Genomic DNA, 14,956 nt, shown 5'->3' on the forward strand with positions numbered 1-14,956 from the left:
CTGCCCCATTTAAGAATTGCGCAGTTAGCATACCATAATTGTATTCTGTGGCCAGTGTCACCCTTTCGATTGCTCTTGCAAGCATTGTGCATCTGTAATTTAATCTTTCCTTGATAACACAAAAAATGTGTTTAATTGGTATACAAAGGTCAGGTTCCTTTTGAATTATTTAAAGACTCGTGAGATAAATAACTTGATCATTCTGAAGCATTCAATGTGTGAGTCAGCTTACTTCCTAAGAAATTATTTACAGGATTCGTAGGAGACATGTTCACTCATGCTTTCCCCTATGTAATCCTGCCAGTAATATTCATGAAACCTTAGCAGATCTCCCACATGGATTATCTGAAAGAAAAAGGGCTCAAGTGAACAAGACCATTAAACAAATTGAAGAAAGAAAAACATTAATATTTTGGTTACTCAGCAATGGAAAGTTTATACAGTGTTATTTTTGAAGGCAACCGAGACCCATATAAACTCTGAAGGATTGTAACAGAGACTAATATTGGCTGTATTAGTAGTTAGCGGAACTATGTTGGACAGCTTTCTGACTAAAGAGATGACATGGGTTTTGTTCTATAGAATACACACTGCACAGGCAAGTTGGCCAGTATTAACACTGACACCAGCTGTGTTCGGATGAGGCTAGACTATAATATAATAAAGCAAATGTAATTTTGGCATATGACTAACTGTATTAAACACACTCTAGACAAGACAGAGATAACCTTGACAAACAGCAAGAAGCTTTAAAAGAGTTGATATAGTCAGTTCTGGAAGGCCATGTGGTCATCATATCTAAGATGACTCTTACCCTATGCTCCACGACTTTCCTTTCAAAAGATGTTGCTTCTCAGAGCATCTATATATCTCAGGTGCTGAGATGAAGGCAGAAATGTTGCAAACTGTTCATTCAATGAAACTGATGATCTGAAGTGCACTTCTATAAGATTTCTGTGTGGAATTCAGTGCTACTTTTAGCTTACCTGTCCTTAAGCAGTTTGCTTCTTCAAGATCAGACAGGTCATGCTATTGTGTTGAACACACAGGTAACTTACATGAAACTCCTTCAGCATCAAAGACAGAGTTGCAGAAAAGCACTCCCATTTAAACAAACAAACAAAAACCACCACAACAAAAACAAAATAAAACAAGTTGCCTAAGTGGTCCAGCATAGCCCAGTTTTGCCCAGTTTTGCTACACTTCCAGATGTATTGCAAGTTATCATTTTTCTCCTTTTTCCCAACCCCAGTTAAACATCAAAACAAAACAACAAACAAAGAGTCAAATTCTCTGGTAACAGAGGCCAAATAAGAACAAAAACAACAGAGTGGTCAAGACAGCAATGGCTGTTGTCAAAAATGGCCAGGGAATTGCCTAGCAGGTCTATGGCATACCTGTAAATCATAGAATCACAGAATAACAGAATAGCTTGGGTTGAAGGGGATTTTAAAGAAAATCTAGTTCCAACCATCCATTAGGTCAGGCTGCACCATTCTAATAGATCAACATCCTTCTTGTGCAGGGGACCCTAAACACAAGGGGATGACATAGCAGTAACTGAAGGGCGCGAGGGATTTTAGGAGGTAGCATACTAAATCTGAGAATAACCATACATAGAAATAATAAAGATTATAGACGTTACAAGGCAGATGCCTTCTTTTTTATTCTGTAGTTTTTCAACACCTTACCAAACAGATCTTAGTCTAGAGCTCCTGGGTCCTGCTACTGTGGAAAGAAGTCCAAGGGGGATGCTAGAGAGCTGTCTGGGTGCCTTTAGGTCAATTTACACAATAAAATAAAATAAATGATAAAATAAAAGTAATCCATGAATATACTTAAGCAGATGCTTTTACAAGAAATAACATTTGGCATTAATGTTTTATTATTTCAATGAAAACACGATGAGTGTCATCACTAAGATTTTGATTTTTTTTTTTTTCTCACCTAATCCTCCAAATGCTTAAGTGTGTTAGTATTCTTTAGCACATAAGAAATGCCTTTGATTTTAATAGGTATATTTATATATGTAGTAGTATGAATAAAATTTTTACAAAATAGTAAAATAATAGTTCTGTCTTCTTCTTAAGACCAGAAATCTCAATAAAATATTTGTAAAGGTCTTTGTTTTGTTCAGTGCTTACAGGGACAACATATAGCAATCAGAGAATTAAAACAATACAGAGTGTCATTGTGTAAGCATGCACATCTGCTCAGCTTCAACTGGCCCAAAGAGGCAGTAGATTATTAAATTGCCTGGAAAGAAATAAAAATTGGTTTCAGTGTTGAAGTGGAGCCTGAAGTAGAGCAAGGCTGAGAGACTTCTTGAGGAGAGGGGATTTTTAAGGTTCTCTAGTGAAAGCATGGGGCTCTGGAAAGATGACATTGAGAAAAAATATTGTAGACATAGTACCTCAGACTGAAAGCACAGCCCTCATGGGAAGAAAAGTAAATTCCTTTTTTAGAATGTAGATTGGATAAAAGTTACCTTTAAGGATTCTCGTGTATGCATTATTGGTGAAAACTAGGTATGACCTAGTTTTCCTTATTGAGGAAAAGAATATGTTGCAATAGCCATAGTGCTGAAAGGGATTTTTTTTTAAATATTTTTTAATATGATTATTATTAAAGATAATATTTTTGTTCTCACTTTCTCTTCCACCTTTCTCTTTCTGAGGAAAAATATAAAAAGAAGGAATGAGAAAAAGAAAAGGAAACATCTCTGCCGTTAGTTCAAGTTTCACTGGTTAAAGACTCTAGTGTCACTTTGCCACATAGTGCAAATACTTATTCTTAAAAAGCTCTTTTAATGTTGAAAGTAATTACTTAAAATATATTTTACTTAAAAATATTGCCTAAAAAGTAATGTGTACCTAATTCCGAAAGGAAAACTTTTCAATCATTAAAAAAAATATTTAACCTAATAGTCAGCTTTACTTCTGAGATAACTATTGCGAAAAAAATTAGACAAGAAATAAGGCTGACTTCCCAGTATGTTGTCTTTTAAGGATATTGGTTAAAGCCCTGTAGATTACTTCTCTGGAGGTGTAAATGACCAGGGATAAGATCATTGGCTTCCATAGGCGCACACAGAGAACTGTTTTTTTTTTTTTTTTTTTTTTTTTTTTTTTTTTTTTTTTTCCGCAAGTGATTCTTTTGTAAATTACATCTTTGCCTTCTCTCTCTCTCTCTCTCTTTTTTTTTTTTTTTTTTTTTTTTTTTTTTCTCCCCCTCTGGAAAGCACTGTGCTATCATACACTACTCAAGAGCCTTACTTTTGTAATCTATCTCACTAATAACTCATAAGACTGAATGAACATTATAACAGTACATCATATAAGAAAGGTGAGCTGATGATCCACAGCATTGTATAGATATACATATCACCCAAGGAAGATGGCATTAAGTTGCAAACTCTGCCTCGTTATGAAGCAGGGCTTTGCAGATGCTGGCTCCATAGTCGGGACTTGTCCTTATCGAAAACAAAGTTGCCTATTACTTGTGGAAGAAATAAATTGTATATGAATATCTCTATCTATCTATCTATCTATCTATCTATCTATCTATCATCTATCTACTTATCTATCATCTATCTACTTATCTATCATGATTGTTTTTCACTTACTGCTTTGTTGATGGGTTGGGTAATCCTCACAAGAATGACCAAACTAGTCCTTAATGAACATGTATGGGGTGTTAAAGGAGCAATGCTGAATTACAAAAGGATGGGGAAACTGGAGGGAGAAGAGGGCTGAAGTATGTGTATAACAACCATCTCTACACATCCTTCTTTTAGTGTAGCAGTTGGAATAGGTGACTGCTTTGAGTGTGGCAATTTGACTACGTGACCTCCAGAGCCCCCCTCACACATTCTGTGATTAGTAACAAAGGGTAAAATATACATAGTGATTATCTGTGAAGATTCTATGTATGGGAAGGAAAACAGGTGTGGAATGCTAGTTGAAGGGAAGTTAAAAGAAGTCTATAATGAGGCATGTCTCAACTCAGAGGTAACTTCCCATCTGTGACTACAATGTGATAGATTCGGTTCTTGTGCAGGCCTAATACAATGATTGGAAGAAAGCAATTGTTGTGTGTGAGCTTGAATAGGATCATCTCTATGTTCTAGAAATAGAAATTATTTTTGGTAGCTGTTTTCTCCATCTCAAATTCTTTCCACACATGAGTAAGCACCCTGAAGAACCTGCTCTTGGTATCAGATTAGTCTACTATCTTCCTGCTTGCCAGACTCCCTTTCCTGGACAACATCTGTAACATCTCATAATGAATGGCACCTGAACTTGGAGAGAAATATGGTTAATTCTTTATGCCCATGTTTCATGCCATCCTGGTTGATTCTCTTTGTTCATATTTCAGCCCCAAAATTCTGTGAATTTTGTTGAGTGGCCTTTTCTGAGCTGTAGCTAGCAACAAACTTTTGTGTTTATCCTGTTGAACATTTCTAGAACCTTACCACCATATGATCTAATCAGGATTTGTAGCTCTGTTCATTTTGAACAGATTAGTCCTCAGGAGTTATGATGGACACCTCTCACCTCCCACCCCTATTCCTCTTGTACTTGGACTTACCATTGAAGAGAAACTCCAATGCATCACTGTTTAATCCAATATGTGGATAGAAGTTGTATAAAGTTTTCCATCCTGAGCATATAATAAATCAGTGTCTCAATAAAGAACAGATGACTTAACATGAGAGACAGGAAGGCGGGGAACAAGTCAAGAAAATAGAGTACTTTCACAGTTCATTCAGACTTTTTGTTGATTAAGGCCATCTAGTTCCAGCAGAGGTCAAGTGTCCAGCTGCCACTTCACTGTCTCTCAGCGATTCAGCTCCTGCAATAGCCCTTCTACCAAAACAGAGTGCTATGAGTTGATCTATTAAAATGAATTAGATCCTGAAGAGTGACTGCAGCTACTGTGAGGAGGAAGTTCTGGTTACCGTGTTTCTTGATTTAGACAACGGAGGAGAGTGCTTTATTTTAGGTGATAACCAGTTTCCTATAAATTAATTGTGAAAACGTTTTAGGAAGGTGCGTCTGATTATAGATAAACCATTCCACTGAGAATAAGGTCACCGTTCTCATTACACTGCTATTAATGGGGTTTTGACTCAGCTGTTCTCAGCAGTCAGTTCCAGGTAGGCTATGAACAATTTTTTGCTTCATTGTTAATGCTTGTAAGGATAAACAAGCAATGGGAGAAGTTTTATGTTCACCAAAGATAGCAGATATCTAACCATCCTAAAATAGAGAAGATTTTGTTGTCCAAAAATATCAGTCTCTGTGTATCAGTATCTCTGTGCTAGCATTTGGATGTTTTTATTAAGGATGTTTCTTACTAACATGACAAATAAGGTGGACAGGTAGGAACTTTTCCTTTTGGTATACATCTTCATAATTCATTTTAATCCACACTACATGTCTTCCAGAGGACATTACAGTGTTTTGCTGGCTCAGAAGATATTATTCCTCTATGTGTTATGTATTATAGAGAGATCTATATGCAAAGAGAAAAGGGACAGTTATGATAGTACAAGAGGAAAAATGCAGAAGAGAGAATATTTCTCCCTTCCTCCTCAGTATTATAACAGAAGGACAGAGAAATTGGGCCATTTTCAATAGCCCCAACTGAAGGATGTAGAGCTTGGAAAAAATTATTACAGGCAGGTCTGAGAAAAACATAATAGCTGAAAACTTAAAATACCCAGTAAAGAAAATGGCAGATTGCTTTTTCAGTTATCAGTGGATGTTCCAATGGTGCCTCCCTCCCTCCCTCCCTCCCTCCCTTCCTTCCTTCCTTCCGTTCTTCCTTCTTCCTTCCTTCCTTCCTTCCTTCCTTCCTTCCTTCCTTCCTTCCTTCCTTCCTTCCTTCCTTCCTTCCTTCCTTCCTTCCTTCCTTCCTTCCTTCCTTCCTTCCTTCCTTCCTTCCTTCCTTCCTTCCTTCCTTCCTTCCTTCCCTCCTTCCTTCCTTCCTTCCTTCCATCCTTCCTTCCTTCCTTCCTTCCTTCCTTCCTTCCTTCCTTCCTTCCTTCCTTCCTTCCTTCCTTCCTTTCTTCCTTTCTTCCTTTCTTCCTTTCTTCCTTTCTTCCTTTCTTCCTTTCTTCCTTTCTTCCTTTCTTCCTTTCTTTCTTTCTTTCTTTCTTTCTTTCTTTCTTTCTTTCTTTCTTTCTTTCTTTCTTTCTCTTGTTCTCACTTTCTCTTTCTCTCTCTCTCCCTCTCCCTATCTTTCTTTCTTTTGAAAACTGAATGGTATAATAAAAGTGGAATCTAATGAAGTCTCAATCTATGGAAACCTCAAAGTATAAATAGCTGATTTTGCTTTTCTCTTTTTCTATATGAAAACAATTATTTTTAAAAAGCTTCAATGTTCTGTTTTGTAAGACTTGTTCACAGTGGTCCAGCACATGAACTAAAAATGACAGAAATGATCTGTACCTGTATTTCATGAAAAAAATTGTGTTGTGAGGATTACACCCTCACCAGTGACTCCGGGCAAGAGAGCAAGAGTGCTGTTTTACCTGTTTCTCAAGATTTATACTTATATTTGTTAGTGATTTGTTTCCTTTTTGATACTGAACCATTCCTACAGATTAGTATGGGACACCATATTGCTATTCACACTATGTTTCATAAGATGCAAATCCAAGGTTTTCTCTTGTGGTAGTTAAAGGTGCTCCAGCATGTTTTTTCCCTCCTCAAGTTGCAAGATGATACAGTTCCTATTTGGCCAAGCTCAGTGATGTTCCCCTTTAAAGAGAATGAGAACTTTGTGATGAACTTTGGGAAAAGAAAGTTTTTTTGTTTTGTTTTGTTTTGTTTTGTTTGTTGTTTTTTGTTTTTGTTTTTTTTAACTGAATAGGGAAGGATTGGTGAGCTGGGATCCAGTTCAGCTCAGTTCTTAACATCACATTAAAGATGGCCTCAGGTTGTAATACTTTGGTATTAACTCTTGAATTGTTGGGAGATTAACTTGGCATTGCTAGTTGGTTGAGGGAGGTGATAACCGCTCTACTCTGTGCTGGTATGGCCTCACCTAAAGTACTGTGGCCTCACCGCAAGTACTGTGTGCAGCTCTGGGCACCACAGTACAAAAAGGACATTAAACCGTTGGAGAGTGTCCAGAGGAGGGCGACAAAGATGGTGAAGGGCCTAGAAAGGAAGACATACGAGGAGCAGCTGAGGTCACTGGGCATGTTCAGCTTGGAGAAGAGGAAGCTGAGGGGGGACTTCATTGTGGTATACAACTTCCTCACGAGGGGGAGTGGAGAGGCAGATGACATATTCTCTGTAAACACCAGTGATAGGACCGGCAGGAATGGTGTTAAGCTGAGGTAGGCGAAGTTTAGGCTGGACATCAGGAAGAGGTTCTTCAATGAGAGGGTGGTTGCACACTGGAACAGGTTCCCCAGTGAAGTAGTCACTGCACCAAGCCTGTCTGAATTTAAAAAGTGATTGGACTGTGCACTTAGTCATATGGTCTAAACTTTTGGGCAGACATGTGCGGTGCCAGGAGTTGGACTTGATGATCCTTATGGGTCCCTTCCAACTTGGGATATTCTATGATTCTATGATTTACATGTCCTAGTAAATGGGGATCTTATCTTTGCAGAAGGTAAGTTTTTATTTTGTGTTATAGGACAGATCTTTTAACTAATTTCAGAGTGTCCTGGTTACAGTTAGAACAGAATTAATTTTCTTCCTAGTAGCTGGTTGAATGCGGTATTTTGGCTTAGGATGAGAAGAGTGCTGATATCACCCCGATGTTTTAATTGTTGCAGAGCAGTGCTTATACCAAGCCAAGGACATCTCAGCCTTTTGCTCTGTCCTGCCAACAGGCAGGCTGGGGGTGCAGTAAGAGCTGGGAGGGGACAGACCCAGGACAGGTGACCCAAACTAGCCCAAGGGGTATTCCATACCATCTGACGTCATGCTAAACAATATATAGGGGTGGGTAGCCGGGGGAGGGGGCCGGACTGCTCGGGGTTAGGCTGGGCATCGGTCAGCGGGTGGTGAGCAATTGCATTGTGCATCACTTGTTTGTACATATTATTATTAGTAGTACTATTATCATCATTGTATTATTATTATTATTATTGTTATTATTATTTTCCTGTCTCATTAAACTGTCTTTATCTCAACTCATGGGCTTCACTTTCCATTTCTCTCCCCCGTCCCAGAGAGGGAGGGGGAGGGTGAGCGAACGGCTGCGTGGTGTTTAGCTGGTGGCCGTGTTAAACCACGACATAGAGATAAACACCTACAGTTACAGTAGGACAGGATTACTTAGGTCCATAAAAATCATTATGGTAGGAATTCACGACGGAGTGCTTTTGCATGATTTATGATGAATAAATACTGTATTAGTTCTCATTTTAACACTAGTTACATAAATTGCTACAACCACAAAGTCCTTAAAGTTATTTTCATCAGTGTTACTTAATCAAATTGGTAGTTTATTGCAACTGTGTCTTCATCTTTGACAGGGAAAAGTGCAAGTATTCCAGAAAATTTAACATTTATCTGTAGCCATTAATTTTATATAGAAATACCTTGTGTATAACATTAATTACTGCTAGCACAAAACACTACCAAAAATAGGTAAGATAGAAAGCATGTTATGTTAATATTTCTTTTGATTTTTTTTTCCTCTTAAGCTTAACGAAACATGATTGTTCAGTCCCTTATTTTTCTCATTGTTCTCTCCCAAAGTGATCATGATGGCTTCTTCTTGCAGGAGAAGCTTAATGTCAACAGTATGGGGCATCAGGTGATAATATTTGACTTTTCTCTCATAAGAGGACTGTGGGAAACTCGAGTTAAGAAGAACAAAGAACGTCAGAGGAAAGAGAAAGAAAGATTAGAAAAAAGCTCATTAGAGAAGTAAGCCAAATTTTCTTTCTTTCTTTTCTTTTCTTTTTTTTTTTTTTTAATTGAAATCATTATTATCCATTATATTGGAATATACTAAGCATTATTAGACTGTTTTTTATTTGTGTGTGTGTTTGTGTGAGATTTCTTGAGTTCATACTGCTTTCTCATAAAGGATTTTAAGAGAAGTATAATACATGCTATGTACTAACTATGCATGTATTTCATTTGCCCCATTCTTTCCTATGTAAATTGTGATCTAGTGATGGTGTATTTCGCTTGTCTACTGTGAAGATTTAATCTGAAGAGAAAAATCATACATTTCATACCTTTCTAATGCTTGTATGCTATAGTGCTTTTTACTATGGAATTCATGAAAACATGCTCATAAAATACAGTATGGCAAAATACTTAAAATCTTATTGAGTTGACAAGAGAAGTAAAATGATTGCAATAAATGGACATATACAAATATTTCTGAATAGAAGAGAGAACGTAGAAAAAAAAAACCAAACACTACCAGAAGATTTTTTTGTTGTTCAGATATTAAAAAGACCCTTGATTATAGAGCTTATACCACTAATCATTATTTTATATATATATTTAACTTACTGTTTCTTTAAGCAATATTTTGCTTTCTTTATGTATGTCCCTATTAGAGACACTGAAATATTACACTGTGCTGGCAATATTAGAAATATATGACTTATCGTTTTTTTCCCCCTCTGAGGAGAGAACAAAGCAATAAAAATCACTTTATGCTTTAAAAATAAAATACACAATGTTAAACAGTGCCCTCATTTAAGGATACTAGATCTTGGTGCAACATTTTGAAGATCTGACTTAAAGATTCTGACTATCAGTGCAGCTATGCTGACCTTGCAGCAGAACAGCTTGGTTAAGAGGAGATCAGGGAAATGTACAGTTTGATTGCCTTTTCTGTATGAACTTTCTCTTCAAAACATTCATAGTGACAATCTTGCTTCTCTCATCTTTACATAAATCCTATGTTAAAAAACATAATCCTAAGAAAATAAAGAAGAAGAAGAAAAAAAAGATCTTCCTTCAGATTAACAAAAATAAGTTTTCTTTTTGGTATGAGCTGAGGGGCAGAGGAAGTTTGCTGTTGTAAGTGTTCATGATGGTGGAAAATAGAAGTGAAGTCATTTGTGTTGAAATCTCATTAAATCTGATTTCCATCCCAGCTGTTATATCACAGAATCAAAGAATGGCTGAAGTTGAAAGGGACCTCAGAAGGTAATCTGGTTCAACCCCACTGCTCAAGCAGGGACACCTAGAGCAGGTGGCCAAGAACCATGAGGACCATGTCCTGGGAACTTGTGAGGATTTCCAATGAGGGAGACTCCATTACCTCTCTGCCTAACTTGTTCCAGTGCTGACTCATTTTCACAGTGAAGAAGTGTTTTCTGATGTTCAAAGGGAATGTTTGGTGTTTCATTTTGTGTCTACTGCCTAGTGCCCTGTCACTGGGCACTACTGAGAAGTCTATACCTCTGTCTTCTTTACAGCCCCCCTTCAGTTATTTATATTCGTTGATGACGTCCCCACTGAGCCTTCTCTTTTCCAGGCTCTTCCAATATTTTTCTCATAGAGATGCTCCAGTGTTTTAGCATCTTAACAGTCATTTGATGGACTGTCTCTAATAGCTCCATTTCTCTTGTATTGGGAGCCAAGAGCTGGACATAGTACTCCAGGTGAGGCCTCACCAGTGTTGAGTTGAGAAGGATTGCCTCCATGGACCTGATGTCAATGTTCGACCTAATGCAGCTCAAGACACCATTCATCTTTGTAGTGGCAAGGGTACATTGCTGTCTTGATTCCTATTTTATTTTCTGCAAAACTACTTTGCAGCTTGGTTGCTCCAGGATGTGCTTGTGTTTGGTGGTGTTCCTTATCAAATTCAGGACTTTGTAGTTCTCCTTGATGAACTTTACAAAGTTGTTTTCAGCCAATTTCTAAAGTCTGTCAAGATCCCTCTGATGGCTGCATGGACCTCTGGTGCATCAGCCTCTACTTTCACTTTTGAGTCATCTGTGAGTTTACTGAGGGTGCAGTCTATCCCCTCATCCAGATTGTTACCTAAGCTGTTAAACTGGACTGTACCCAGTACTGACCCAAGGACTACTGCACTTGTTACTGGCCTCCAAATAGACTGTGCCACTAACCACTACCCTCTGGGTCTGTCTGCTTAGCCACTTTTCAGTCCACCTCATTGCCTATTTATCCAGCCCATATTTCAACAGTGCCTCTGTGAAGATCTTATGGGGGACAGTGTGAAAGGCCTTACTGAAGAATGGGAGGACAATATTCACTGCTCTTCCCTCATCCATTAGGCCAGTCATTTCATCATAGAAGCTTATCAGGTTAAGTCAAGCATGACTTCCATTTGGTGAATACATGCTGACTACTCCTGATGACTTTTTTTCTCTTTCTTTCTTTCTTTTTTTTTTTTTTTCTTTTTCTTTCTCTTTCATGTGGTAGGAAATGGTTTCCAGGATTAGCTGTTCCATCAGTTTCCCAGGGATCAAGACGAGGCTGAGTGGCCTGTAATACCCTGGGCCTCCTTCTTGATCTTCATGTAGATAGTAGTGACAGTTGCTTTCCCCTGGTCTTAGTGCAGTTCTCCCAGTTGCCAAAATCAACCACAAAATTTTGAGAGTGGCTTTGCAGTGATATCTGCCAACTCCCTCACAGAATCACAGAATCACAGAATCACAGAATTTCTAGGTTGGAAGAGACCTCAAGATCATCGAGTCCAACCTCTGACCTAACGCTAGCAGTCCCCACTAAACCATATCCCTAAGCTCTACATCTAAACATCTTTTAAAGACTTCCAGGGATGGTGATTCCACCACTTCCCTGGGCAGCCTGTTCCAATGTCTAACAACCCTTTCAGTAAAGAAGTTCTTCCTAACATCCAACCTAAAACTCCCCTGGCGCAACTTAAGCCCATTCCCCCTCGTCCTGTCACCAGGCACATGGGAGAATAGACCAACCCCCACCTCGCTACAGCCTCCTTTAAGGTATCTGTAAAGAGCAATAAGGTCACCCTGAGCCTCCTTTTCTCCAGGCTGAACAAGCCCAGCTCCCTCAGCCGCTCCTTGTAGGACTTGTTCTCCAGGCCCCTCACCAGCTTCGTCGCCCTTCTCTGGACCCGCTCAAGCACCTCCATGTCCTTCTTGTAGCGAGGGGCCCAAAACATCACCTCCCTAGCCCTGCTGGTTACACTGTTTCTGATACAAGCCAGGATGCCGTTGGCCTTCTTGGCCACCTGAGCACACTGCTGACTCATATTCAGCCGACTATCAACCATTACTCCCAGGTCGTTCTCTGCCTGGCAGCTCTCCAACCACTCATCTCCCAGCCTGTAGCTCTGCTTGGGGTTATTGCGCCCCAGGTGCAGGACCCGGCACTTGGCCTTGTTAAACTTCATGCAGTTGACCTCAGCCCATCGGTGCAGCCTATCCAGATCCTCCTGCAGAGCCTTCCTACCCTCAAGCAGATCGACACACGCGCATAGCTTGGTGTCATCTGCGAACTTACTGAGGGTGCACTCGATGCCCTCGTCCAGATCATCGATGAAGATATTAAAGAGGACCGGCCCCAGCACCGAGCCCTGGGGGACGCCACTAGTGACTGGCCTCCAGCTGGACTTGGCTCCATTCACCACAACTCTTTGGGCCCGGCTATCCAGCCAGTTTCTAACCCAATGAAGCGTGCGCCAGTCCAAGTCAAGAGCAGCCAGTTTCTTGAGGAGAATGTTGTGGGAGATGGTGTCAAAAGCCTTGCTGAAGTCAAGGTAGACCACATCCACAGCCTTTCCCTCATCCACCCAGCGTGTCACTTTGTCATAGAAGGAGATCAGGTTCATCAAGCAGGACCTGCCTTTCATAAAGCCATGCTGACTGGGCCTGATCGCCTGCTTCCCCTTCAAGTGCTGCGTGATGACTCTCAAGAGGATCTGCTCCATGAGCTTCCCTGGTACTGAGGTCAAACTGACAGGCCTGTAGTTTCCCGGGTCTGCCCTCCGGCCCTTCTTGTAGATGGGCATCACATTTGCTAGCCGCCAGTCAACTGGGACCTCCCCCGATAGCCAGGACTGTTGATAAATGATGGATAGTGGCTTGGCCAGCTCCTCTGCCAGTTCTCTCAGTACCCTTGGGTGGATCCCATCTGGCCCCATCGACTTGTGCACATCCAAGTGCCGTACCAGGTCACCAAACAGTTCTTTGTGGATAGTGAAGGCCACATCCTGCTCCTCATCCCCTTCCACCAGCTCATGGTACTGGGTATCCAGAGAAAAACCGGTATTGCCGCTAAAGACTGAGGCAAAGAAGGCATTAAGCACCTTCGCCTTTTCCTCATCTCTTGTAACTAAGTTTCCCCCCGCATCCAGTAAAGGATGGAGATTCTCCTTAGTCCTCCTTTTTTGTTGATGTATTTATAAAAATGTTTTTTGTTATCTTTAATGGCAGTAAAACACTTCTGGATGCACCTCAACAGGGTCCATGGACTTGTGCATGCCTAGTTTGATGAAGTGTTCCCTGGCCCTATCCTCTTTCATAAAGGACACATCTTCCTTGATCCGACATTTCAGCCTGGTCTCTGGGGCTTGGAGTCTGGTCTTTCTGGCAAAAACTGAGGAAAAGAAGGCCTTCAGAACCTTGTCCTTTTCATTGCCCTCTATAACCAGGTCTCCCATTGAATTCAACAGAAGACCCACATTTTCTCTCGTCTTTTGTATTGATGTACTTGTCAAAGCACTTCTTTTTGCCATTCCTGGCAAGATTCAATTCTATTTGGGCTTGAAGAAGTTTAAAGTTTGTACAATTCTGTTGCAGATAAAGCAGAAAACTTGCTACATTACCTCTGTCTATGTGTGCTATTCGCTCAAGGGGTGCCACTGCAGTCTTCATAAAAAGAGTATTACGGTTAGACATCCATGTGTGTAACTTCCAACTGCCTATGCAGTCGCCTTCAGAATTGATGTAAGGTCAGTCCCAATGTCAACACCCCTTGGTCATCTTTTCTTTGTCTTTTTTTTTTCTTTTTCTTTCTGGTTTTCTGTGATGCAAAAGATAAATTCTTAATTCAGTAGTACAAAAGCAAACCAGAGGTGCCAGACGTGGGGAACTTCTTTATGTAAGAAGGAAAGAAGGTAACTTTGCATGCTCTGGTAATTTCAGCTCTCACATTTTTGGTCAGCAGCACAGGTTAAAACTCATTGTGAGCTGTGTTTTCCATTTAGACAAAAACAACAACAACAAATCCACTACCATTCTCCTTTCTGTTTTCACTTATGGTTATTTGTCAGTATCCTTTCAGCTAAAAGGGTAAAGCTTGATGGTCTTTTCTGCTTTTTTCCACTAATGATGATCAAAGTCATTCTGCTATCTTCCTGTACCAACTTGAAATATAGGGAGGAATTTGGGAGGTAATTTAAGACGAAGCAGAGAAGCAAAAGGTTCTGAGAACATCTGATGCATTCACAAATGATTTTTATTTTCTTCCTCTAGGTTGTAATTTGCATAGTCTTGTGTCTTGTGTATCTTCCTGTTAACAACCAGATTCCTCACCAGTTAATTCTACTTTTAGAGCTCCTGGAAAAAAAAAGAGCCTCTGAAATAATGCTTTGGTTCTGGTTGTGAGTGATCAGTATTTCACTCACTGAGATGAATGGCCAATTTCACATTCATTCTTATGATGTGGGCATTGTAGAGTGGATAAAGCTGATACAGTAATGGTCAAAGTCATAAAAATACTGGAAATAAAATGCAAAATGCAGTTATAAGAAAAATCTTGTTTATTTTATGAGGCACGCTGTGACCTCTGGCCTTCAGTTTCTAAAGGTCAGATCACAAGTTAGATGTTTTTCAGTGCTTTCAAAAACATTACAACATTTTTCGTGTTGTAAACTTGAAAGTATCTATAATTGTAATTACGATTAAATATCTAACAGAAATAATGTCTCCCTGTGGAAATATATATCATTAATTCAACGAGTTGCATATGTCACCAAATTCTGGTATTCCCTTACTCAAGGATTA

The 14,956-nt window shown here is 39.6% G+C and overlaps 1 protein-coding gene across 1 annotated transcript in view; it reads left to right on the forward strand.

Moving 5' to 3' along the window:
* Positions 1-8,775: 8,775 nt before the first annotated feature.
* Positions 8,776-14,956, forward strand: part of LRRC2 (leucine rich repeat containing 2) — a 61,121-nt gene continuing 54,940 nt past the window's right edge. Inside the window, exon 1 of the mRNA XM_032206361.1 lies at positions 8,776-8,900. Coding sequence (XP_032062252.1) covers positions 8,776-8,900 — 125 coding nt within the window. The remainder of the gene's footprint in view (positions 8,901-14,956) is intronic.

This window comes from Aythya fuligula, chromosome Z (assembly GCF_009819795.1).
Source record: "Aythya fuligula isolate bAytFul2 chromosome Z, bAytFul2.pri, whole genome shotgun sequence".
NCBI lineage: Eukaryota > Metazoa > Chordata > Aves > Anseriformes > Anatidae > Aythya > Aythya fuligula.